This window comes from Brachypodium distachyon, chromosome 5 (genome assembly GCF_000005505.3).
Source record: "Brachypodium distachyon strain Bd21 chromosome 5, Brachypodium_distachyon_v3.0, whole genome shotgun sequence".
Taxonomy (NCBI): Eukaryota; Viridiplantae; Streptophyta; class Magnoliopsida; order Poales; family Poaceae; genus Brachypodium; species Brachypodium distachyon.
The window spans coordinates 2,000,010-2,026,665 of NC_016135.3; the positions used below are offsets into that span (position 1 = coordinate 2,000,010).

At 46.4% G+C, this 26,656-nt stretch overlaps 3 protein-coding genes across 8 annotated transcripts; all 3 read left to right on the forward strand.

Annotated features, from left to right (window-relative positions):
* Nucleotides 1–985: 985 nt before the first annotated feature.
* On the forward strand, nt 986–3,532 carry LOC100829870. Its single transcript, XM_003580929.3, has 2 exons — nt 986–1,857; nt 2,045–3,532. Exons 1-2 carry the CDS (start codon nt 1,040–1,042, stop codon nt 3,195–3,197), a joined length of 1,971 nt encoding a protein of 656 aa, XP_003580977.2. The 5' UTR covers nt 986–1,039; the 3' UTR covers nt 3,198–3,532.
* A 4,563-nt stretch (nt 3,533–8,095) lies between these two features.
* On the forward strand, nt 8,096–15,924 carry LOC104585264 (mucin-1-like). Of its 6 annotated transcripts, none has more exons than XR_002961420.1 (4): nt 8,131–8,398; nt 9,397–9,482; nt 14,562–14,647; nt 15,586–15,924. XR_002961420.1 is itself a non-coding variant. In XM_024456449.1 (2 exons), the coding sequence occupies exon 2, from the start codon at nt 12,701–12,703 to the stop codon at nt 13,598–13,600; it is 900 nt and encodes a 299-aa protein (XP_024312217.1). In that variant the 5' UTR covers nt 8,096–8,398; nt 9,397–12,700; the 3' UTR covers nt 13,601–13,747. The 6 variants fall into 6 exon arrangements, 2 of the variants coding, with proteins under 2 accessions (XP_024312217.1, XP_024312216.1); XR_002961421.1 differs by lacking the exon at nt 8,131–8,398 and adding an exon at nt 8,487–8,757; XR_732858.3 differs by lacking the exon at nt 9,397–9,482 and having other exon boundaries at nt 8,134–8,398.
* Nucleotides 15,925–21,806: 5,882 nt separating this feature from the next.
* On the forward strand, nt 21,807–25,957 carry LOC100830175 (putative disease resistance protein RGA3). The gene has a single exon (XM_003580930.4). It carries the CDS (start codon nt 21,910–21,912, stop codon nt 25,309–25,311), a length of 3,402 nt encoding a protein of 1,133 aa, XP_003580978.1. The 5' UTR covers nt 21,807–21,909; the 3' UTR covers nt 25,312–25,957.
* Nucleotides 25,958–26,656: the final 699 nt, after the last annotated feature.

The window sequence follows — 26,656 nt, forward strand, 5'->3', positions numbered from 1 at the left end:
GGTACACTTGCGAGACACGCATGATCATCTTATTCTTTTTCTATCGTTTCAAGAATACATAATACTACCCCGTAATATAGCTTTTAACAGATTTACAAGTGAAGTTTTTTTTACAACAAGATTTACAAGTGAAGAATAACTTTCTGATGAATGTGTCATTTCCTTTAGTCAAGGCGAAGAAGCATCTACCATTGTGTCGACAGATTATGTACATAGGTGTAGACATATGGCCTATTAGTATCCAAAATAAATAAATAAACGGAATATACTACCCCCTAGTTAAAATAAGAGTAAATATCATAAAAACCACTAATTTCTGACGAACTGTGTCACATAATTACACATTTTCGTTTTCTTTTCACTTAACCCGTATTCTTGGACTAAATCGTATCGCAAAACCCACAATTTCTCTGTCAACGCTGCAAAAAGGGAACTGCCATGGGGGGGCCGGCCTCTAAAAATGAAATCTGGCTTATCTTTGTTCGGTCGGGTCGGTTTTCTGCCTTGTTACGCCGGTTTGGCAGGTTCGGGCCGAGCGAGCCTGGCTCGATTCATTGCTCCGGCAAAGTGAAGCTCGTGAGCCCAAGAACAACATGTCACTGCCGTGTGGGCCATCTTTCCCGGTAGGCAGCGCGCAGCGAAACAACAACGGCAAGACAGAGTTGCAGGCACAGAGGATTGGAGAGCTAGCAGCAGCACGCCCATGGCACCATTACGGTTAGAGAGAGAAAGAGGACGTCGAGAGGTTGCCGCTGGCCAGAGTTGAGGACGGAGGAGGATGGCATCTGCTTGTTGAAGAGCACGACGCCACACATGGCAGCAAATTTCGTTTTAGAGGTCCACAGGTGGGTCTTCTACGACAGTTTTCTTGTTAGCAGCGTCGTTTTTCGATACGGACGGGTTAAGTGAAAAGAAAAAAACGGGAGGTTTTAAAATAAAGCGCAAGCAGCAGCGACACAGATCGAATAAACCCCTTCATCCGTCAGCCCCTCTTGCACTTCTCTGATTTCCTTATCAAAGAACCCTCTTGATCTCTCCCATGGCGGCGGTGGAAGGCCGTGGGCGGCAGAGGGCGATGGAACCGGATCGTCCCGAGCTGCCCCGCCCGCGGCCTCGGCATCGCGCGGCGGTTCGTCCCGAGCCGGTCCGAGCACGACCCGTCGGGCCGCCGCCTCGCCCCAGGGCTCGCCACGTTCGTGCCATGGGGGACCCCGCGGATCTTCTCTTGCCCCCCCCTCGCCCTCGTGCTCACGCCGCCCCACCAGTGAAACCTGCAAGGTACGGTTGGCTTGCAGCTTGCCTGTATCTCTGTGTCTGTGCTGTGCTTGGAAGAGCTGCCATGCTCAATAGGCTCTGGATCCGTCCACCGCCGGAGCAGTACACAGTCCTCCCCGCCGCGATTGTGGCTGCCTTGGTCATCACCCTTCTTCTCCGGAGGCAAAAGCATCCACCCCTTTTGGATCAGCAAATCGCTGATGAGGCCGAGCAGATCGTGGCGATTCTAGCTCCGGTTCCACTTGTCCTCGCTGTGAGCATATTGGACGCGAACCAGGTGGGGGCAGCAGTCGCTGCGATTCGCAGCTCCATGGAAGACAACACCCGTACAAGCTTCGCTATCAGTCCGCCCCAATCTGATTCTGACTTCGATGGGGGCGGCTCGAGCAGTGGCAACGATGAAGTGAACGCCAACGTTTGGTATACATCTATACATTCTCTGGAAACAGGGGATGCCCATCTCATCGACCCTGTCTTCATCGAGCAGCTCCAAGAGATGACTGGAGGGTTGACTGAAGCTGATGCGGTGGAAGTCATGCGGAGAGTGTTCAGAGATGCTCAAGAATCTGGTGGCTTCTACAGGTATATTTAGGCACCAATCAGTTGATTTGATTCTCCTTTCTGTTTGGTCTGATTTGCTACTTTTCAGTTACGAAACATTTCAGCCAGCGTTCCATTGAGATATTTATGTTACAGTAACAAATATATGGTAAAAAAAAATTACGCACTTTGCAGCACGTCTGAAGTTTGATTCTTGTCCATGAAACAGATTGTCCGACGTAATGGATAACCAACGGATTCTCCACGCAGGCACGGAAATCCTTGCACACCCTCATGCCCTGACAGACAGATCAACTGGGACATTGGTCATGACGTCGAAAATTATTGTCAAACTTCTTCATTTGATCTGGTTCGAGTTACAAGGGCAGAATTGGCAGTTAAGTCAGGAAGTAAAAAAAGAATGCTTTCGAGTGGTTATCGGGCAATCTGTAGAAAAGCTCCTTGAGGTTGCACTTGCATTCAGCAATGCAAGCTGGTCTGCTGATCATACTTCGCAGATGCTGACAATCTTCGATGCACTTGTTGATGTTCTATACAATATAGGGGCCCTGCCTTTCAACAGATTTGAGTTCATTTCTAATGGGGTTGCTGATATGGCGGACATGACCCTCAACAGATTTGACTCCATCCATAATGTGGTTGCTCATATCTTTTGCAAGATGGTGATTGATTTCAGAGGAATACTTGAGGGGATTACAAATGATATGCACAGCAGCAGAGAGTCTAATATCCGTCCAACAACTGTTCTCCTCATACGATACCTGGATTTTTTCTATCGTAACGGAGAGATGCTGCAGTCAGTACTTGGCACGGAGGACTGCACAATTGAGCTTACCATGATTAATTGCTGGGTCTCCAGGATCATGGAAGATGCAGAAAGAACATTTCAAGATAAAGGACAGAGGTACATATTCCTCTTAAATAACATATATTATGTTCTGCGTGAGAAATGCCATCCCGGATTACTCCTTCCCAGTTTAGTGGATAATTTGGATTCACTGATCCAGCGATACATTAAGAAGTATCTTGATGAATGTTGGGTTCCACTTATTATATATTTGGATGGAGAATCTCTGAAGAAGCCAAGCCGTTCATCGTTGGATAAGTTTACTGAAGAATTCTTTAGTATCTGCGATCACCAGATGACATGGAAGGTTCGGACTGAGCTAAAGAAGGCACTGCGAGAAAAGATATCGAAGTTAATTGTTCCAAAGTACGGAAACTTCTTAAAGGCACTGCAGGCAAATGCAAGTTCGCGCTGGCCTTCTCCTCTAAAGGGGATGTGGCTTGCCAGATCTGAGAAACCAGTGTATACTGATGAACAATTGGAAGACATTGTGAAACAAATATTTGAGAGATAACATCCAGCTATAGTAGTGAGGAGAGTGGGGTCAGCAGACTTTGTACAGGGTCGGTGCAAGTATATACTGTCATACAGTAGCACCCGGAGAGCATTTTGTTTGGTGATCCGCCCGTGTTGCCAAATGGTTCCACATGTGTAGCATTTTGAGGTCATAAGCCTGCTTGCGTTATTAGCAAGATTCAGCGCTGGTGTGATGTACAGTATAATGTATAGTTTCTCCTTAAGTCCATGTAATTATATCTAGAACTTAAGCTTACAGTTTTGCGGTTCCTCGCGTTGTACACATTTGTGTTCAGCTTACTATTGACAAGAAATGAAACGAAAATTACACGAGATTCCTCTCGCCGAAAAGGATCAGAATGCACATGGTGGCCCACGCGGCGGCGACGGAGACCTTAACACTGCTTAATTCAGGTTTAAACGGAGCGTCGCTATCCTGATCGACGCGGCACGACGGAATGTGATCAAAATGTGTCGAGGTAGATACGTCGCGTGTGCCAGCTCCGTGGAGATTCTCTTTTTTTTTTTTTAAAGAAGCCTGCATGTCGCTTGTTCCAACTCCAACGCTTATTGTACTATCATGTTTTGAGTAACTAAAGCCTGTCGTGCTAAAAGAATGCGCTCAGCCGCGCTTCTTGCTTCAACCAATTGATTATTGACTCCTGCATGATGTATCTGTGTCTGGAAAAATATACTCCCTTCGTCCCATAAGGGAGTATTTATTTTTAGAAAGTCTTTATTTTCTAAAAAAATTATACATTTTTTTATAAGAAACACCCATACATTTGAAAATAAGGGTATGAATATAATCCAGACGTCTGATTTTAAGCAAAAGGTCAAAATCTCAGTTGACGCATCAGAACCATTCGATTAACATCTAGTTGCTATCTCCGCTCTAACTGACAGTGGAATCCGGTCCTTGGGATTGTTTTTTTTTTATAAAAAAATCTCTGCTCTCGCTTCTCTCATGTGCTGCTGTTAGATTAAGATCCGGCAGACAAACAAGTCGACTAATTTCTCACTAAAAAGACGATTTTCAATAGCACGTGAAAAATAAATATCCTTGTATTCTCCAAAAAGAAAGATAGAAGGAAAAAAAACTGAAAAAACATCAGTGAGAGGCATCGAGGAGTTGAACGAGCCCTTCATTTTCGGTTCCTTCTGTTTCACTTTTAGTAATGTTATTAGAATTTAAGCTCTCTCCCAGTAGTTCGTGTTGTTGTCGTCTCAGTTTTTTTCACATCAATTTCTTGTCTTTTATTTGATATATCATTTCTACACAATCTACACAATACAATACATAGGCCCTATTTTTCTGGCGGGCTCACTGTCACGGTCAATACATGCACCTCATGTGATGCACCTTCCGAATTGGGTGACCAAATTATGATCCGTTTTCATCATCACATTCGTCGCCATGAGATCTTCAAAATTAGATCACTTATTGATTTGTTTCATTAAACACCATAACAAGGTACTCCTGTACAATTATATTTTGTACAAATTTGATCAAACCAGAAGAAGATTAGAATACCCTATATTTAAACGGAGGTTGCTAGCACCACTGGATCCTTCGGGAATCTGGACCCCTCTTGCCTCAAAAACAAAAAGTCAGGTGATCCGCACCAGCACAAGATTTCGTTACTACTGCCACATATGTTAGTAGTAGCAACAAGCAACTAAAATACTCACTCCGTCCCATACTAAGTGACTCGAATTTATTCAAATATGAATGTATCAATGCCTAAAAATTGGTAAAGTACGAGTTTAAACCATTGTCGTTAGGCACCCCGCAAAAAACAAAGGGCGCTCGTGAAAGGAACAAATCATACCCCAGCCCGAGACGGGTGAGATCCCTTGCTGCGAGTAGTTGCTCTTATAACGGAATCAGTGCGCGTACGACAGTTTCATCGACGGCTGGAGCCTGCTTAGCTAATCCGACGGATAGCCCTTAAAAAAAAAATCCGACGGATGGCTGCTGTTGTTTGTCGCGTGTTTCCAAGAAAAGAAATATTCTTCTGTTGATCGATTGTCATGTGGTGCTTCTGGCGATCCATTTTTTTTTCGACTTTGCAGGTCCTCTTGTCTTTTTTCCGTCCGTCTCTTTCAGTACTACTGTCAGTTTACACAAAAAAAAGGTACTACTCTTCTTGGTCTTCTCCTGAACGGGGTGCTCCGTGTGTCTGGTTGGCGTTGCGTCGGCCTTCTGGTCAGTGGTCACGGGCTCACGGCGCCGGACTCCTTTGTCAAACAAACCTTTGGTAGTATCAATATTACGAGTAGTGTTGTTTAGCAACATGATTACCTACGAACAATTCCTCGACGCACTCTATCATATCGGTGACAGGAGATTATCATACCGCGATGTTATGGTAGCGTCACACAATGACTATGACGCGGTTGAGCGAAAGGCCTTCAGCCTCCAAATCCAGATTGCTACTGCTGGTATGCACTTCCTGCCATGCAAACGAACAGCGCGATGAAAAATAAAGATTATCTTGAACGTTTTCCCTGTTTAGGAACCGAAGCGTAAAGCCCAGGGATATGTTTTTCACTGCCGCCTTCATTTCATAAAAATTGACACGATTTTACACTGTCTTTTTTCGAAAAAAGTAAACTTCCCCAGCTCTGTTAAATTTGGGGGAGAATTTCATTTCACCGACTTTTGCTCCAGCATGAGTACCAGGATTTTACAATTTTATACTGCCTGCCAATATTTATGGAATTTCTCACTCCGTCGCTCGCTCCTGAGATACGTCCAGATACGGGGATATTCCGCGGAGCTCGGTGATTCGTGGCCGTGAGTCGTCTTCATCCACGGAGAAGGTGTCGGTTGACTCGGGCCGGCTGATGTGAGACGCCCAGAGGCCTGACGTCCCCAAGGACAGCCAAATCCAAGACGCAAACCAAAAGATAGTATATACGCCCTTGGCAGTTGGTTGTCGATCTGACGTGCAAACGTACAGCCGAAAGGAACGTTGTCCCAGCCTGCGTGCCCGTGCGTGCGGCTGGCGTCGGGGCTCCAACGTCACGTCACGTACGTCGCGCCGGCCGCCGGCCATGGACTCGTGGGAGCACTTCTTTCCTTCGTCAACCAACCAAACGGTGGAGATACCAATTAGCAAATTAAATTGTTTAGCAGGTGCCTATCTGCAGCCACGTGAGAGGAACAATTCCTCGACGCCATTGCTGGCATATACTACTAGCAATGTACAGGTACGGGATTAGATAGATGGTGTTAGTGTGACGATAACAGAAAGGGTGGGGATCGACGTCCACAACATCTGCTTTCAGCTAGCTAGCTACGATAAACCGGGCCATATATCCACCACCGGCCATCGTTTTCGAAAAAAAAAAATCCACCACCGAACCTTATTTTCGTTCGAAAAAAGAATAAATCCATCACCGAATCTCTCGGAGAGAATTTCATATTTGCCATTTAAATTTTGCTCAAATGATACTCAGAATTTCCAAACTTTGCCACTCAAATTTTGCATGGGGTACAAAATATGTCACTATGGTTATTTGACCGTTAAGTAAGGGATGAAAAGACAATTTTGCTCCTGCATAGTACGTTGATTCTCCCTTTACAACAAAGTACTCACTTTAGATTTATCAAAAAAAATTTACTCACTTTAGGATCCGCGTTGCCATCCCAGCCCATCAAGCCATCATCAGCCGGTGGCCCATCTCCCGTGCTACGGAAGTGCCGAACGAAACCGACCGACTTGCAGCCTCGCATGGTCCTCATTGCCCAAACAAAACAAAACGAGGCTGAATTAATGGGCGCAGGTGTCCAATGTAGTCTTAGCATACGGCGCTGAATGCTGCTTTATTTCATAAACCGTGCACCCGAGCAATGAATCGTTTTCACGGTTAGCTTAATCGCGACGAGATTTATAAAATTAGATTCCACGTTGATATGTTCTAACGACTTTTTTTCCATCAAAATTTACCATTCTTATCACTTGTTTACCAGATTATGATCATGTGGTTGTCAGTTTATAATCACTTGTTACCAGGTTATAATCACATGTTTACCGAATATTTCTCATAGGTCCTGGGATCCTCGGTGGACCAAATCAAGTCCTGGGCTGGTCTCTACTAGTATATGTTTCTGGCCTATTCGTATGCGGACCGTATCTGGGAACAGCAGGGATGCAGCCTGGTCCATTAAATGATCCCAGAGCTGGAATGGCCCAGGTTAGCAGGAAAAGAGGCTGGGCCATTTGAGTACATATTGCAACCGGACCATGCATCCTGCTTGATTCCTATTTACTCGGCTCAAAATGGCACAGGTTTGCAGGAAAATATGCTGCGTTCTTCGGCCGTTGGCCCGTGTAGGAAATCTTGCATACGAGTTTTGTGCGACAAGGTTCCGAACCCCTAGTTTCGGCGGCAGCGGACGTCGTCAGGGGCCACCGGACACCGGATGGATATGGGCGCTCTTCCGAAGACGAGACGTAGTCGTCAGAATTCTAGGCACAAATATGGATGGAGCAGCCGCGCCGCCTGAGACTCAGGATGCTGTTGGGGAGGGTTTGGTCTCACCCGTTTTTTCCCCTTCCCATACCCACAGAGCGTATTCTCCATGTTTACCCTCCCCAAATTACCCATTACCTGTTTTACCCATACCCATTGGGCATTCGGGGAGTTTGGGCAATATCAGTCCGCAAGCTAATTTCGTACGAAGAACCCGCTCTTGCAAAGTTCGTTCAGAACTGGCCTATCCGTCCGCATGCAACTGTAATTAAATGCATTAGCACAACCATTGTCGCGAGCTTATATCAAGAGATTAAGCGGAAGTTGTAATACAAAATCAAGATTAGAAGTTGAGTAGGATCGTCCATGTTTTTTTTTTTGAAAAAACAGGCGATTGCTGCACCGTAGGATCTACACTTCAAGATTGGTGAAAAGGTTGGTTTGCTCTGTGTGTTCCTCATCTGCGTCCAGCGGCTTCTTCGCAGTCTACTCTAGACCGACCAAAACGGAGACGGAGCAAGCAGAGGCGTGGCGCGGGCGAGGGGGGCTTCTGTCCCCGGTGAGGTCGCGCGGGGAGGAGGGCGGGGGACTTCTGTCCCCGTCCGGTGAGGTCGTGCGCGGGGGGGCTTCTGTCCCCGTCCGGTGACGTCGCGCGGCATGAAGCTCCCCGCTCCGTCTGCTGAAGCAGCACAGGACGAGGCTATACATCCTCGAGAGGTGCGTCTCCATGCTCCTCTGCTGGCACCACCAAGACCGTCGATACACCCGCGACTGTGCTTCTGTCCCCGTCCGGTGAGGTCACGCGGCGAGGGGGTCCGGTGAGGTCGCGCGGCGGGTAGGGTCGGGGGCTAGGCGGCTTCTGTCCCCGTCCAGTGAGGTGGCGCGGCTGGTGGGAGCGGGGCCGCCCCTCGCGTCACACACGTCCCTGCCCGGCGGTGCGGGGTCGGCGTCGTCGCGGCCGCGTCACCTCGACGGCCATGGCTCGGGCGAGCTCGAGAGTTTCGGGAGAGTGCAAGGTCGAGGGGACGAGGAGATTCGCATATTCTTCGCCGGCGGCGGAGGCATCCCCCAGTCTAGTGAGTCCCCTATTGGTATCTCTACTTTTGCTCGATCTGTGGTTTGCTAGCTGCCACTGTTGCCCTGATTTTTTGTTTTGCTTTCGCTCGAGGGGAATAGCAATTTAGGTCGGTGCTTCGAAATTAGAGTCTCGTAGAAGGCTTATGTCCATTTGAAACTGGTCCAGAACTCTAACCCAACCCATTCTTCTTTGAACCCGTGCCAACCAAGGTTAGCTCGGAGCCGTGAAATTAGAGTGTCCTAGAAGGGTTTCTCGAGGCTGATCGACTTTCAGTCGAGAGCGGCGCGCGAGAGCGAACCTTAGAGGGAGCACTCTAGCCCTCTCGTCTTGAATTTATTCAAGTTGCGAGTGAATGGTACGTGCCCCCATGAGAGGTATTTATAGCCTAGGGGTTCATGACAAAATAACATGCCTATTCTGAGAGGGAGAGAAAAGTGAGGGCAAAATGGTAAAAGTAGTTTCTTGGTCCATAACTTTTGTGTGCACCGTGAGGGGGAAAGTGAGAGTTGGTCCATGGTCCACCACGGACCAAAAGTCTCGTCTCCACACCTTTTTTGCCCCCTACTCTAACTCATTTCACCCTTTAACCATGGCATGAGAGGCTTGATTTGTTGACTTGTCTTCCTTTGCCACGTAGGATTGACTACGCCACGTGCGCGTTTTGACTCATGCTTGGAAAATGTTGACTTAGTCGTCGCCATGTAGGATTTACGGCCCGCCCATGTAAGGATTTTATTTTACTACAACACTTATGATTTGCAAGTTTTGTAATTGCAATTGCATCTGGTGCTTGTACATTAATTTATCCTTCATTTATTTTAGTATATTTTAATTTTTTACACGGCCTTTTTGGCCATTGCACCATTTTTGTACTACGGAGTGCAATCCTGCTTTGCTTCTCCACTGGCTGCTTTGCTTTTCTACTGTAAGCGCTGCCGGCTTTTCTCATCCCTTCTTGTCGCCAGCTTTTCTGCCACCGGTTTCTGCCGGTCTGAGTAGGTGTAGTAGAGTCTAGTTCATTACCCAGATCGGAAAGCCTCCCCCCCTTTTTTTTTTCAAATTGTACCACACATGTCTTTAATTGCAGTCATTTTTACTTTTTTTATGTCACAGAATTAAGATTTTAAAGCATGGGCATTTCTTGCCTTATTATAAATTGTGGTTGTAAATTGATGTCATCTCCATCTTTTCTTTTATCCATTATGTTTGAAACCATTTGTGCATAACTTATGTTCTGTAAATGATAAACGTCGTCAACGCTTTTGATCCCACTTCTTTGAAACTGATTGTTTGTTTGATTGCATTTCAAAATAATTTTGTTGTTGATGCATATCATTTTGAGAGAGAGAAAATGAAGCGGTCCGCTTCTTCCGGAGGGCCGTTGGTGGCGACCCCAGGGCGTTTCTGGGCGCTCGCCGATGAGACCTCCGATGAGGAGGCCGGTGGATCCTTCTCGGTGGAGCTGCGGGAGGCTGAGCTGTCTAGGTCTCCGGCGAGCTTTGCCCGCGATGCCCTCTGTGCTGGTTATTCACCACGATCTGCCGTGGACTTGGGAGGTCAGTACATGAGGAGGAAGAATCGGCATCGTTGGCCGCTGGTGGCGCCGGCGGTTGGTCGGCCAAAACCTTAGCGAGGTCCGCTTCCACCTCCAAGGGTTTCTGCGCCGGTCACTTTGGCCGATGTGGGTTGGACCTTGGTGGCTCGCCGTCACCGTCGGTCGGTGAAGGCTGTTGCTCTGGCGTCAGGTGTGCGCCCGCTGGCTGCTGCTGCCACGGGCGTGGCGTCTGCATGTCATCGCCGGCGGCCGGAGGAGCTCGTCTTCTCGGCGCCTGCTGCGCGATTGCCGGCGACGGAAGCCGTTACTGTTTCAGCACGATCTGCGGGTTTTGAATTTTGTGGGCTTGGCCTGGATCGTTCCAAGATTCCTTGCGGGAGGTAGGCCCATGATGGGCTGGCCCAACATGGTGTCCGCGTATTTCCTCATTGGCGGGGACTAGGTTTCCGCGTTCGTGCTCCTGCTGTTCGTTCGGTGATGGACCAATCTCGTGGTGGTGCGGGCGGTGGCAGCTGCTCCCGTCCAAGCTGCGCAGGCGGTTGTTGGCAGGGTGGTCGCTGCTAGTGGTCTTCCGGCTGCCAGCGCCGGCCTTGTCCAAGGTGGAGGCGGCTTGCCGCAACATGGTGGTGTGGCTCCGATCCAGGCTGTGGCCGGTGGTGTTGGCACCGGCACGGGCATGGAGCCTGGGGACTTCCGTGGAGGCAACGATCGTGGTTACCGCGGTGGCTATGGAGGGTACGGTGGCGGTTACGGTGGTGGTTACAGTGGCGGCTTTGGCGGGTACGGAGGCGGCTATGGAGGGAATGGTGGTGGATATGGTGCGAACGGCAGTTATCAAGGCGGCACTTTTGGTGGCGGATACGGCGGCCGTTTTGACGGTGGGTATGGCGGTGGAGGTGGTCGTGGTCGCGGCTATCGTCATGAGCCGCAGCGTGGTCGCTTCCACAACCGTGGCCGTGGTTGGGTCGCGGCCATGGTAACCAGCGAGGCGCTCCATCAACGACTGGCGGTGCAGGAGCTAGTGGTGCCGTTGTTGGCGACACGGCGTCCGGCGGCGTGGTTTCCGGTGGCACAGCCCATGCTGGTGCTACCTCGCTGGTGGTTGGGGCTCAGGCTGCTGTCCTGGCCGGAGGTGGTCAGCAAAATTTGGCGCAGTCCGTGGCAGCGGGCGCACCGGTGGCACAGGTGCCGGCTGCTACTGTTCCTTTGGCGGGGATGGCGGCGGCGTCTAGTTCGGAGCAAGTTCTCGTGACTTCTCGCTCTGGGGCGGCCACGGCAAGGGCTACTGTGGCAGCTGCGGCGTCGTCGGACGGGGCAGTTTCCAATCCTTCTAATCCTTTATCGAGGTACCGTTGTTTTCGGTGTGATCAAAAGGGCCACCTTTCGACTATGTGTACAGCTATCTTGTGTGATTTTTGTGAGAACGCTGATCATTGCTCTGCGGATTGTGAGTTACCCAAGCTACCTAAGTTGTCAGTTCGTTCTTGTGGCACTTTGGTGGATGATTTGTTCTTTTTTGAACTTCCGGAGGAGGCTAGTGTTCCACCTCACCTAAGGTGGAAAGCAACAGGAAGGGGTTGGTTCGCGTTGAAGGTGGTGTTCTTCCGTTGGAACGGTTGATTGGGGAGATGGAGAGGTTGATGCCGGTTCCTAATTTTCAGTGGGTGGTGAGGTCACAGGACGTGTCAGATTTTTCTGTGTTTTTTCCGACAAGTGGAGAGTTACAGAGATCGATCAAGGTTGGGGCAATTCAGGTGCCCGGCACTTCGCTTCACATTAGGGTGGAGGAATGGACTTCGGCTTCGATTGCTGCTTTTCAATTTCAGAGAGCTTGGGTTCGCATTGGCAATATTCCGGATGATTTGTTTAATTACCGTGCTATTTGGGGATTGGGTTCTCTTCTTGGGACCACGATTGAGGTTGATATGCCTTTTTCTCGCCAACATGAAGTGGGTTGCATTTGTGTGGACGTGACTAATAAGAGAGCTATTCCCCCGGGTACAGATTTGGGACATAAGGGTGTTGGCTACCGACTTACTTTCCAAGTGGAATCTTCTGCTGATTCTGACATGGGCGAGGACATTTCAAGTAATGATGATGGCAAGGACTATCATGATGATAATGATATGCTTGATGATATGAAAGATTTGGATAATAGGAAGGATGATGATACTAGGAAGCGATCTCGACCTACACAACCGTTTCAGCCTACAGAGGGGGTGACCGAACCTTCTTCGGCTCCGCCGGCTTTCAACGCCGGGGCGCCCACCGCCGGGTTGATTTTCCAGACTGGTCGGGCCACGGGTACTGGTTATTTGTCTCTATTTAAGCTCTTGGGGACCCTTCCTTGTGGGGCTCGGAGACGCTGTTGTCGTTGCCGGCTTCAATGGTGTTGCGATCTCTGTCGACTATTGCGGAGGTTGCTGCTGCTGCTACGCCTGGGCAGGAGGCCCAAGTGGTGTGTCCGCCGGCGGTGCGGTCCGCCGCGTCTCCGTCGGTGCAGGCGGCACCGGCGTCCTCGGTGCAGGTGGCATCTGCATCCTCTGTGCAGGTGGCGCCGGCGCCGGCGTTGCAGGTGGCGTCGTCTGCTGCGCTCGTGGCGACGGCGGCGTCTGCTGTGCAGGAAGCGGAGGCGCCCGCTGTGTGTGCTGCTGTGCAGGGACGGTCGGCATCACCTCGTCGGTCCTTGGTTGGGCAGCTGGGCCTCCACCCGTGTGGCTCTATGCAGGAGGCACCGGCTCCGAGGGATGGCTTGCAGCAGCCTACTCAGTGCATGGCGAAGGTGCCGGAGGCAACCAACTTGGCAGGCCTGGAGGTCTCTCCGCCGCGGTCTCCATCGCCTTCGTCGGTGCTGCCGGCGTCGGCGGATTTGAGGCCTTCGTTGACGCAATCTCAGTGCTTCGAGCTGAATTCTCCGGAGGATTTTCCGCCGCTGCAGCGGCCTTCTTCGGTCGAGCAACGGGTGGGGCAGGAGGTGCCCACTCTGAAGGTTGCAGCTGGCGAGCATGCGAGGAAACGCCGTGTGTACCCGGCGGCCTCTCGCTTCAGCGCCCGTCTCGCGGCCAAGGATGATGTTGACGTGGATTCTCTCAACAAGGCCATGCGACTGGCAAAGCTTCGTAATTTGGAGAGTTCTACAGGTTATTTTTCGAGCAACACACTAGTTCCGTACCTGGTCCCTACTGCTTCCGATGGTGGCCAGGGAGTCTATGGAATTTGGGTGCAGCCGTATGGAGATGGTAGCACGGGAGTTTTACAGCCAATTTGGGTGGCGCGCCTGGCTTAGACCTGAGGCTGACTGATTTCTTGGTCTCTGTTTTATTTTTGAGATGTAACTTTGGATGATGATTTTGTGTTGAACTTTAATAATATGATGGCCGTGTGCATCGATTGATGCAGAAGCCGGGGGGTTTTCCCTCCTTTTCGAAAAAAATAATAATTTTGTTCTGTAGATGATAAACGTCATCAATGCTCTGCCCCTGTTCTCTGAATCATATTGTCGTTTTAACAGCATTTGTGTATAACACAATTGACTTGGATATCCCACGAGATCAACATCTATTTAGTTTATGATTATGACCTATGGATAATTAACATTTTGTATGTATATGTTAATATGTATGAGTAATGAGTTCTAAAATCTAATTGCACTGTATTTTGCTTTTAATTGCAGTTGTGCATCTTTGGTAATTCCTAGCCTACCCACGTGCAATTCAAATTATAAGTTTCATTTTCAGATTGCACCGCCCTTTGCCTTCAATTGCAGCAGCTTATTTTGTGCAATTCCAAGGATACCAGCTACAGATAATTAACATTTTGTCAGTATATGTATGAGTTCAAAATTGCACTGCACTTTGCTTTTACTTGCAGTTGTGTATGTTCTGTAATTCCTAGCCTACCCACTTGCAATTCAAATTATAAGTTTCCTTTCAGATTGCATTGCCCTTTGTCTTCGATTGCAACAGCTTATTTTGTGCAATTCCAAGGATACCAACTTGCAATTGATTGATAAAAATTCTTTTTACTAGCTTTTTTTCCCTAGGATCCTAGTTGTAGTTACTGTATCACTTGTAATTGATGGTGACGCTTTTTGTAGCTGTAAAGAGGGTGCTTCTGTGGGCTTCTGTGTGGGTGGGAGTGCATTAACTTTCCTGATCAAGTAGATCAAAGCTTAAGCGTATGCTGTGATCAATTTATTTCATTCAACCTTGGATCTATTCATGTTTCTTGTTTTCGATTTGCTGCAGCAATCTACGGAGGGAAGATCCGGGTGTGGGGGGTGTGGGGAGGGGTCATGAGGGAGCTATACATACCTTGATGGCTGCAGGTTGAGGTTAGGTTCCATACTTCCATATCCATGATCTTTTTACTCCTCTTCTTGATCTTGTAGCCTTCTTTGTTTTCTATGCTATGTTCGTCGGAGCCAGCATTCGTGTGTGTTCTTCTCTATCGTGGCACAGTGTGTTTTCTTTCTCGATATTATAGGGTTACATCTAATAGGGAAACAATTGTTGGGTTTGTATTGTGCCCTCATGTCTGTCCCAGGATTTGCCCCTTGCCAGTTTCTGGGGAATCTGATTTGGAAACTGGTTTAGTGTTCCTTTTTCACTCTGTCTCTCTGTGTATATGTCTTTCTGTATTTGTCCCTGTCTATTCAAAACTGGCAACTCAAATCTTTTTTTAAGTTTCAGATGCTACATATTCTAGTCGGCTCAGTTCAAGCGCTGCCTTTTTCAATTGCACCACTGAATTTTTGCGATTCCAATTGCACTTTTTTGCAATTGCAATTTCCCTGGTTTAATGAGGATTCCTTTCGCCTATTTCTGATACCTGAATGTGTAATCAAAAGATGTGCACTCGCAGCAGGTTTTCAACATAAAATTTTCAATGTTTCATCAGCATTGATTGAACATAAAATGTGAAATGCAGGAGGGTTCTGTAGTTTTTTGCTCTGCAATTTCTATATATTGATTTAACGATTCACAAACTGCAAACTCTTATCATGTGTATTATTAGATCAAGGGTTAGATCAATTTAGAATCCCATATTTATGTTTCAAAAGAAGTTTTTTTTTTCCTTAAACCAATCTTGTATAGTGGTGCATACACAGATTCCAATTTATTTAGTTGTAAGCGTGATAGCTGCCTCTGTAGTGTGTTTTAACCATTCAATTTTTCTTGGCTTTGTCTTGTAACTTGTGTTTTGAATTTTTTATCCTAGTCGATAAACCTTCTGCAAACTTAACTTATGTTGCGGCTGTAAATTTTGCAGGTACTGAAAAACGAGATGGGAGAACCTCTAAATTACAATCAAATTGCAGAACTTCTTAATTTCACTTGCATGGAGCCATGAAGTTACTCTTTTTGCAATCCCAGTACTTTGCCAATGCAATTGAATGATTTAGTTGAATGCAAAAGCAATTCAATTCAAATTTTGTAGTCGCATTTTTTTTTCTGTGTACAACATTTGCACTACTCAGTAATTCTCATCTGCACCAGTAATTGCAGTGCAATTACAATTTTGTTGGGTTGTATCATGCCCAAATGTCTGTCCCAGATCTTGCCCCTTGCAAATTATGGGGAATCTGATTTGAAAACAGGTTTAGTGTCAGTGTTTTCTCTTGTCTTTTCTTCTATTCTGCTGTAGTCAAATTCTTCTTCTATAGTCATAGTTATAAGTACGAATACAGCAAAGAGATGTTTAAAATTTAATTTGATTTTTGCTGATAGGTGACAATATCGGTAGAGAAAAGTCCAAAAAAAAATCACCGAGACCCAGAATAGGTAGACCCAGTGCAAAGCACAAAAAGCCCAGAACAAAGCGAAGAAGAAGGTGAGAGAGAGAACTATCGGGGAAAAGAACTGGACTTTTCTTGAGCCGTAGGATTGCCAACAGATGGCTGGATGTTAAGTGACTGGTTTTTCTCAAAATATCAGGCGTCTGGTTTTAGCAAAAAAAACAGGCAACTGTTTTGTGACAAAAAACCAGGCGTCTGGTAGATAGACAAACCCTTTACTTGTTTTGAAACCCTTGCCGAGACGAACTAAGCATGAAAATGGATCTTTAATCATTAACAATTTAGAAGATAAATCATTTTAAAAAATCGAAACATGTAATTAACACGTACGCATGCATGCATCGGCTCCCTATAAGCACGTCTACGCTAGCATCCGCCGCACAGCGAGTCAAGTGTGGGCATGGTTAGATTAACCAAACAAAATGTGGATTCGAGGCGTCCGACGTCACGCCTCCGATGAAAGCCCTATGTTCTTGGACAATGAAATGTTCCTAGAAATTGTTATTCCCCCGTTACTTGGTCGATCATCGTGTCCGGCGGAGAGAGCCACACAAAATACGAGCTTAAATCATTATCGTTTGACGGTTATGGATCATCCTGTCCCGGCGTCTACATCATTAAATACCTCGCTTCTGCGATGGTTTCGTTGAGCCGTCAGCGTTGGTGTTCCCCGCAACAAAGGGGTGCTCCGTCGTCTGGTTGCGTCGCGTCGCCAAGGTCACGGTATATATGGACTCGTTTGTCAAACAAACTTTAGGTTATTTAGATATATCACGGCCAGTATTACTTTAGCAAGAAGATGATTAGCAGGATACAGGATAGGTGCCACATTATTGACCAGGAATGAGTCTTCGACGCACGCTAGCTGTCAGCATCGGCATCGCGAGATTATTAATTACAGCGATAGATGCTACCCGGTGGGATCACAAATCACATGGCGTCGTCACACCATGACTATGACTATGACTATGACGGAAGGGTTTGAGTTGAAGTGTGGATTGGATGGACATACACAGCTAGCTTCTCCTTCAGCTATATATACCTATAATAAAAACGAGAGCGGAACAACAGCCTCCATCTCCGTCGTCATCAAAACTCAATACATCTGCTATATGTGCCCTTCGTGGTTGTTGACCTGACATTCAAACGTACTGTAGTACGTAGAGCCCAAAGGAACGTTGTCCCCGCCTGCGGATAGCCGTGCGTGCCGTAATCCGGCTGGCCATGGACTAGTGGGAGCACTCCTTCCTTTGTCAACCAACCAACCAAACGGTAGAGACAAGTACTAGTACGTAGCAAAATTGTTTAATTAGCAGGTACCTATCTGCCACGTGATCGTCAGGAACAATTCCTCGACGCCATTACTAGCCAACAAAGAAAAGCAGGTACGGGATTTGACGGTGGTTTTCTTTTTTTGTTAGTATGACTGACAGACCCTTGTGACCAAATAACCATCTGCTTCAGCTAGCTATATGGAAGGAACCCAGGCCATATAACCATCACCGCCGAAGCCCCCCAGTTTCTCGACTTGCCTCGCCAGCCCAATCCCAATCCGGCAATCCCACGCCGCCGGAGTCGGAGACATATTACCTAGGCCTCCTCTCTGGTGCAGTTGCTAGATGACCAGATCCTGGCGATTCCAGAGGACACCCACAAGCTCGGCGTCGCCGCTATTCGCAGCTCAGCACATTCGGCACCCGCCGATGTCATAAACCGGTATCTGGAAGCAGCAGGGGGATGAGGGCGACGACGACAACCTTGTTCGACCCGGGCACCGAAGCTGCTGACGCTACCGTCGGCAGGTATGGTTAATCGACAGATGTGCCGGCCCTGTTTCCGCTTCCGCGTCCTTCCCTGCGCGTCCAGGACACCAACGCTAGCCTACAACCCAGTTCAGTCACGAGGAGGGGCGGCGGTGATGGGACGGAGCCGGGCTGCCGGCCAAGAGTGGAAGCCCCAGGGGTGTAAACTACCTAGAAGAACCTATCAGTGCAAGAGGAGGAGAAAAAGAACTGGGTGCAGTCTGTTCTTTTCTTGTTGCCATAAGTGGTGAAAAGGAGAACTGCTTAATATCAGCATTGAGGCAAATGGTCAATTGGCATATGATTATTATTTTTTAAGTCAATATAAAAGCTGTCTTAAAAAAAGATGTATGAATAATCGCAGTGAGAACTGGACAAATGATCAATCGGCTAATTCCTTACTTATCTCTTTCTCTACATGCAAATCTTCAGTAATCGAAGAATGGTTATACTTCTTTCCACAATGCACACCACAGTATGCAATTTAAATTATTTCAAATGGTTCCTAACAGTGTGAAGGGAACAGGTCTGGAGAGCTTGCTGGTTTTCTTAGCAAGAAAATGAATTCTTTAAGAGGGATATCTCTGGACATCCATAGCAGCGACGAATCTACAATTCATCCAGCAAATGGTGTTCTCATACAAACTCTGAAATCTTGCTCCGGTGACACAGATATGATGCGAACACATGCCACTGGAGATCACATCATTGAACCTTACTTTTACTTGTTTGATTGTTGGGTATCCAAACTCGAGGAGGATGCAGAAAGGATATGCCAAGGTGAAAACGGTCGAAGGTACATACTTCTCTTAAATAACACATATGATGTTTGGCAAATGATGCGCGGTCCAGGAGCATCCTTTCCCAATATGTAGAACTGGTGATCAGTAGGCTTATTTCAATGATCCAGCGATACAAGATGAGCTACTTGAGTATTGGGTTCCTCTTAACAAGCAACGCCGTCTGGATACATTTACTGCCGAATTTCTTGCCATCAGTAGTTGCCAGATGACATGGAAGGTTACAGCTGAGCTTAAGTACAAGCTGCGACAAGAGATTGTGGATTTGGTTGTTCCATCATATGAGGCTTCCTTGTTCTCACTGCATGCAAACCAAGGCCGAGTTTCAGAGGCGTTTTATCTGTTAAAAAGATCCTTTACAGGAAAGAAGAAACAAAACAAGTATACTGCTGAAGAATTAGAAAACATGATAAGAGAGCTGTTCGAAGGTTGAACTGCCAGCTAATTTCACGGAGAAAGAGAAGACACTGGAATACTGGACTTGTTCAGGGCCGTCTGCATTTATCATATTACAAATTATTTGTGCCTGTATATATATATATATTTATCTCTCTTATGAGGTGTTTTCTTCTGTAAAATATATTAGAGGCGGTAGCAATATACATGACGTTTTGTATAGGATAGTGTTACAGAACGGAGTTATCAATTACCAAACTGTTTTTAAGTAGAAGGTAGAGCAGTTATCAAATCATCATATGTAAGACAGAGGTGTATATACAAAGGGGACTGACAGTTCTGTTTCTGTTCTCATGTATATTTCATTTTACAAGTTGGAGTACGAAAGAAAATGAGCACACAATTCTCGTCGAAGAAATGAATCTCGTCTTCCATCGAGCAAAGAGAAAGAAATATACTTACATGGGTGATTGGCTTCGAACTTTTAGATAACCCATTGTATATGTAATGATGTACTACATATTTTAGCAATAAAATTTACAGTAGGTCTTTCCCTAAAAAGGCACACGGTTCCGTTTCAAAGAAGAAAACGCATTATTCTCTGGAGAAGCTTAGCTACCACTTCCTGATTGCTTCGGCAGCAGATCTATCTAGTATGCGATTTTTTTTCAGTGTGTTGCTATTTATTGGTTATACCTTTTATTTTCCTAGCCTTCTCCATTTAAGTAGAAGAGAGGAGCACAAGTAGGATGACAAAAAGAGGTAAACAAAAACTGTTTGCAAACATCCCATCATCTCGGAGGAGGGAAGAGATAAAAATAAACTGTTTGCAAAAAATATTGGATTAAACAAGAATCTTAGGATGAACTATACTGCTCCCTCTGATCCATATTAGTTGTCAAAATATTACATGTATATAGACGCATGTTAGGCATAAATATTGTCATGGTGGTGTCACGGCAGATGCCATAGGATGGTTTAACTTGGTACCGATGGACGAAAAATGAACCGGAGGAGGGAGAACATGAAGGAAAACACGCACAAGTTACACAAGCACACGCAGATTTACCCAGGTTCGGAGCCCTCTTGCCGAGGTAAGACTCCTACTCCTGCTTTGTTGTATTAGCCGAGATAAGCAAGCTCTACAATGGCGCTCCTTGAGCTATATTCTTGAGGAGGAAGAAGAAGAAGAAGGGGTAACCCTAGATGCCTAAGTGCTCCGTCCCTTTCTACAAAGGGGTAAGGTTCTATTTATAGGCTGCCCATGTCACACTGACATGTGGGCTGAGTCTAACGTCATCTTCCTTGGGCCCCTCCGGGCATGCGGCTTGGTTCCCTCCCGATAGCACCGTAGGGGACACGACAATTTTACTTTTCCCTGGCACCCTGCAACAAGTACAACTATCCTCTGCCGGCTTCCGTCAGAGATTCTTTTTCGGTGCTTCTTTTGTGCAGTCATCTGGCACCGGTACGTAAGCGCTGACTGCTTTTCTGAGATAATGATGACGTTACTTTACTCTGCATCGCGTGGTCAGGATAAGACCGTTGAGAGATCTCGGCCATCGTCGAGATCAAGGTGCTCGTCCTTATCGTGCAAACTCATAAGACAAGATAGTCATGCCGGCATACGCCCGGGATGCCGGCTTAGCGTTAGTTTGACTTTACGATGCCGGCATGCATAACCATGCCGGCTTTACCTCCGTCATTTTAGATAGAGTTGTGTCGTCATGATCTTACCCGGGGTCATTCCCCCGACAAATACATCCATATTTGGACAAATCTGAGACAATTAATATGGGTTGGAGGGTATACATCCATTCCGGTATAACGTGCCCTGACACATCTTTAGATCAGACATGAATCTAATGGTATAATTTTTCTTTCTAATGGTATAATTTGTGTGATGTAAGAATCTTGTTAAATTAGTTAAATCTTTAAGGCCACTCCCAATGCATAACCCTTAGTGATGTCTCTTAGCTTACAATAAATGCAAAAAAAAAACATATCCCCAATGCATCGTATCGTAGAGGTGGTATCTAAAATAGCAGTTACTCCCTCCATTTCACAAAGGTTGACGTATTTTGTTTCGCTAAGACAAGGGTTTGACCAATAATAACTCTATTAATATGTGTGTTTACATACATGAAATTTATATCAATAAATTCGTCTTTAATTTTTTTTCTAATAATCATGATTTTGTATCATATATGTTACATATTAATAATGTAATTCTTGGTCAAAGCCTTGTTTTAACGAAACAAAATACGCCAACCTTTGTGAAATGGAGGGAGTATTTAATAGCTCTGTGAGAGAGAATTAATGACTTTATGTTAATTTACGTGAAGAGATGATCATCGCATAAGAAAAATTTCATCGATGCTATATCAGCAAAATGGTTAACATAAGATGCCAAAAGACAAGCATCCACAGTGGGCCTTAAAAAAAACTACAGACTCGGTACATTGTACATGCACGCCCCTGTCGTTCGGCCGAAACCACGCAGAAGCTTACGACGGAGAAGCAACTGCTACATGGTTGACCTGTGGTCCGCGAATTGCACGTCGAAGCTAAGGATCCCCAATCACCTGTATTCCGGACCCACGTCTCGTTTGGACCGCAATGTCAGTGGGCGTGAGTAGTAGGTCGGTTGGTAAGCCGTCCCTGGCCGGCCGTGCTGATAAATATCCTCAGCAAAGCCCTTTCCCTTTCGGTGTTCGCTTCGTTCGCACACATGAAAACTTTGTGAACACCACCATTAGCACAAGTTGCGCCCAAGCAAGCGAGAGAGGAGTTTGATTCGATGGAGCTGATGGAGGCAGCTGCGTCCGGCTTGGATCCTGCAGCTGCTCGATTGGCGGAGGCGCCGAAGCATCTCCGCTCGGCTTCTCGCGCCATGGAGGGACTTGCCGCCGAGATCCAATCGCGGGACGACCTATACGGGTGCGAGGAGGAGAGATGGGCGCCTAGCTGCCGCGGGAAGGTTGCCGGCCTCGAAGCGGAGGTTATGAAGGCCTATATGCTCAAGATCTGGTTCATCTCGGCCGGCGCCGGAAACAAGGTGCTGGCTCTGCAGGCAAGGGATGCTACCTACCTCATCGAGGACCTCGAGGACATGATCGACTACCGCAGGCTTCAGTCCAACCTCGCCAGGCGCGCCAAGGCACGTAGGCACCAATCCGACCTGCTCCGCGCTCTCATGTGTGGTTGGAAGCGGCTGATTGGTTGCCATGGGCCATCGTCTTCGAGTCCAAAAAGCATCATCAGGGGGATCAGTGTTGTGAATGAAGAAACTCGCAGGCTTGGCCAGCTGCTGGGCAACGGCGCTGGCCCGTCGTCCAATCCGGCCCCGCTTGACTCGGGCAGGGAAACTGGGCACACGGTGGTATCTCGGCGCCACAAGGAGCGGGGGGAGATTGTACAGATGCTCATCCAGCCGTGCCACAAGACTGTACCGGAGATGATTGTATGCATTGTTGGTATTGGAGGAATTGGGAAGACCACCCTCGCTCAGATGGTGTTTAACGATGCGAGAGTCGGGCAGCATTTTGATGTCAAATGTTGGGTTTCAGTTTCCAACAACAAAATGAACCTCACTGCAGAGATTTTAAGGTCGGCCCAACCAGCTTGGGATGGTTCTGCTGAGAAGATGGTGGATTTTGAAATGCTAAAGTCCGAGCTCCTTCGATTTGTTGCATCCAAGAGGTACCTCATTGTTCTAGATGATGTATGTAACAGCACCGATGAAATGCTGCTGGACATTCTCTCTGCTCTACGGTCTGCAGATATCGGGAGCAGAATTTTGGTGACTTCTCGTATGAATATGATGCCTTGCATGCTGGTTACATCGCAGCTGTACACCGTAAATCCACTAAATAGCGATGATTGCTGGGCTCTGCTCAAAGAACATGCTTTTCCGAGTAATAGCGAGGATGTCCATCCAGATCTGGAGCTGATTGGGAGGCAAATTGCTGCAAAAATTAATGGATCACCTTTGATTGCCAAGCTGGTAGGAGGGGTGCTGGGAGATACAAGGAGCAAAATTCACTGGATGAATATCATGGAAATAGCATTACAAGACGACACTATTTTCCCCGCTCTGCACTTGAGCTACAAGTACCTGCCGGCACACCTCAAGCGATGCTTCGTATATTGCAGTTTGTTTCCGCACGACTATAAGTTTGATCCCACACACTTGTCCCACCTCTGGATTGCCGAGGGTTTTGTTCAACCGCAAGGCAGAGCTGAAAAAAGGATGGAAGATGTAGCCAGAGAATATTTTGATGAGCTTCTTTCACGCTCATTCTTCCAGGAACTCAAGCTTGGACACAAGACATACTACTTGGTGCATGACTTGCTCCATGATCTTGCAAAGTCTGTTGCAGCAGAGGACTGCGTTCGTATCGAGGATGACATGAACTGTGACATCATGTTAACAGTGCGCCACCTGTCAGTCACCATGAACAGTCTACATGGTCTAACAAGTTTTGGCAGCCTTGAAAAGCTGCGCACCTTGTTAATTCAAAGATCACTTCCATTCTCTAATAGTTGCTTCCAACCAGATTTTGCTGTTGATTTAAAAAATCTTCTCTTGAAGTCTAAAAATTTGCGTGTTCTTGATCTCAGTGACTTTTGCTTAGAAGAGTTGCCCCGGTGCATTGGTGACTTATTGCACCTCCGTTACATATCTATCCATGGCTCCATACAGAGACTTCCTGAGTCGATTGGCAAGCTCCTGCAGCTGCAAACGTTACGCTTCATTGGGAAATGTTCCCTTAATAAGCTCCCTGCAAGCATTACTATGCTGGTCAATTTGCGGCACCTTGATATTGAAACAAAGTATACTGCAGGATTGGCAGGCATTGGTCAGTTAGCTAACCTGCAGGGATCACTTGAGCTCCATGTTGAGAAGAGGGAAGGGCATAAACTAGAAGAGCTGAGGAACATCAATGGTCTCCGTGGGTCACTCAAAATAAAGGGTCTAGAAAATGTTTCAAGCAATGAAGAAGCTCGCAAAGCTGAGTTGAATAAGAAAGAATATCTTAATACTCTGAATCTGGAATGGAGCTATGCTAGTAGAAATAACTCTCTTGCTGCTGATGCGAAGGTACTCGAAGGTCTACAGCCACACCAAGGCATACAGGTACTTCATATTAGAAGATATTGTGGCACCGAAGCTCCCAATTGGCTACAGTCATTGCGGCTGCTGTGTTCCTTGCACCTTATCAATTGTAGGAGTTTGGTCATCCTTCCTCCATTGGGGCTTTTGGGAACACTCAGGTATTTGCACATGAAGGAGTTGTGTGCAGTTGATCGAATTGGACATGAGTTTTATGGCACTGGTGATGTGGCATTTCCATCCCTAAGTGCCCTTGAGCTTGATGATTTCCCAAAGTTGCGTGAGTGGTCTGGAATAGAGGACAAAAACTCATTTCCATGCCTTGAAAGGTTAAGTCTAATGGATTGTCCAGAATTGATCAAAATTCCTTTGTTCCTCCCAACTACTCGCAAAATTACAATTGAGCGTACGCAATTGATACCACATATGAGGCTTGCCCCTTTTTCTCCAAGTTCAGAGATGCTTCAGCTGGATATTTGCACAAGTTCTGTCGTTCTCAAGAAATTACTGCATAAACATCATATAGAATCCATTGTAGTGCTAAACATAAGTGGTGCTGAACAGCTGCTTGTTGCTACTGAACAACTGGGATCTCTTATTTCTCTGCAAAGGCTTCAGTTTTCGCGGTGTGATCTTACTGACCAGACTTTAAGAAGCATTCTCCAGGATCTGCCTTGTTTGTCTGCTTTGGAAATAACAGACCTTCCTAACATAACATCATTTCCAGTATCAGGAGCACTCAAGTTCTTCACAGTGCTCACTGAGTTGTGCATTCGCAACTGCCAATCACTTTGTTCTCTATCCTCATTGCAGTGTTTTGATTCACTAAAATATCTGGTGATTGAGAGATGCCCTGAAATAACTGCAGCATCATTTCCAGTGAACTTTAGCAACCTTTCATCTCTTAAGGTGCTGAGGATATCTTACTGCTCAGAGCTCCGATCTTTGCCGGCATGTGGTCTCCCATCCTCACTAGAAACACTTCATATCATTGCGTGTCACCCAGAGCTGTCCAATCAATTGAGAAACAGGAAAGGACATTACTCTGAGAAGCTTGCAATTGTACCTAGCGTGTTGATTCAGTGATAAATATTTTGGAGGTATTATAAATATTGAACTGCAAAGGCTGCCTTACTTTTCTGTGATACTGTCATGCTCAATCTTGAGAGACATGTCTGATGGTAATCTATGTTTGCACGGTGCTGAAACTTTGGATGGAAGTTGTAGGACACAAGTTTGAACTTTGCAGTTATCACCTCGATTTGTGAGAGTCAAAGAAAATCCAGATCATCCTTGTGCTTTGGCAAATTTGCAAAAGAATGCACTGCACTTGTAGTAGCCCGCAATCATGTAAATGTAGCCGACTACTGGCTCGCTGCAATCTTCGTTTTTTTAGAATGGTACTTGCTGTATTTTTATTTCTGTATTGGTTATGTTCTCTGTAATTCGTGTACTCCCTCCGTCCAACAAAAGATGTCTCAGATTTATCAAAATTTGAATGTATGTAGGTATAACTTAGTGTATAGATGCATTCAAGTTGAAACATCTTTTGTTGGACGGAGCAAGTATCATATTTTATATTTGGGCTTGTGTAAAACCTTGGCCTTGCGAGGTGTTGTCATCGCTAAGTTGAGTGTTGCTCCTCCGAAGGCATTGAGGATCTTGTTCTTCAACTCACTTTTGTATCCTTGAGGTTTTGGCATGCGCTTTTGCAAACCAACCGAGTTATCAATCAACGTGTTGCTGTTGTTTTAGTGTTGGAGAAGTGTTCTCCATTTCTTTATAAGTAAATACGATGTTTTCTTTGTACTTCTCTTTTATCTTGTTGTGCCATGAAAGCACTTGCATACCATGACATTTTTTCCTATTCGTTATCTTGGGAACCCTTGAAAAATTAGCAAAGAGTGGAAAGGGATTGAGGACCAATTCAAGAATTAAGAAGCGATGCATCAACGACAACTTCGTGTTAGTTCAGCAAACAGCATGATACCTTAACCAACTTCGGGAAGTAGTTTGACAAGTTATTTTTGCGACTTTCAATTTTCCACTGCTACGGAGTATTTCTAATATGTTTGGGAGTGACTAATGGGGTTGAACTGAATAAATCGCCGGTTCTTGCAGGGGCGGGTGCGGTTTGTTGGGATTTATGGAACTATGGTATTATCTTTTTTTTTGCGGGGAAACTATGGTGTTATCTTTAACAATAAAAAAAGTTCAATTTTTTGCAGAGCATTTACATAGAAACCCATTGAATTCCAGTTTAGCTGGACGCCTGGAACATTCCAGTCCCAACAAACCAGAAAGCACGAGACCCTTATTATTGTTCAGAGAATCACCGTCCAGATATAACAGCATAGGTGGAAACCAGTATTCATCAAGGTAGTTCATGATATATCGCTCAGTCATTGAATCTAAATTACTCACTACATTG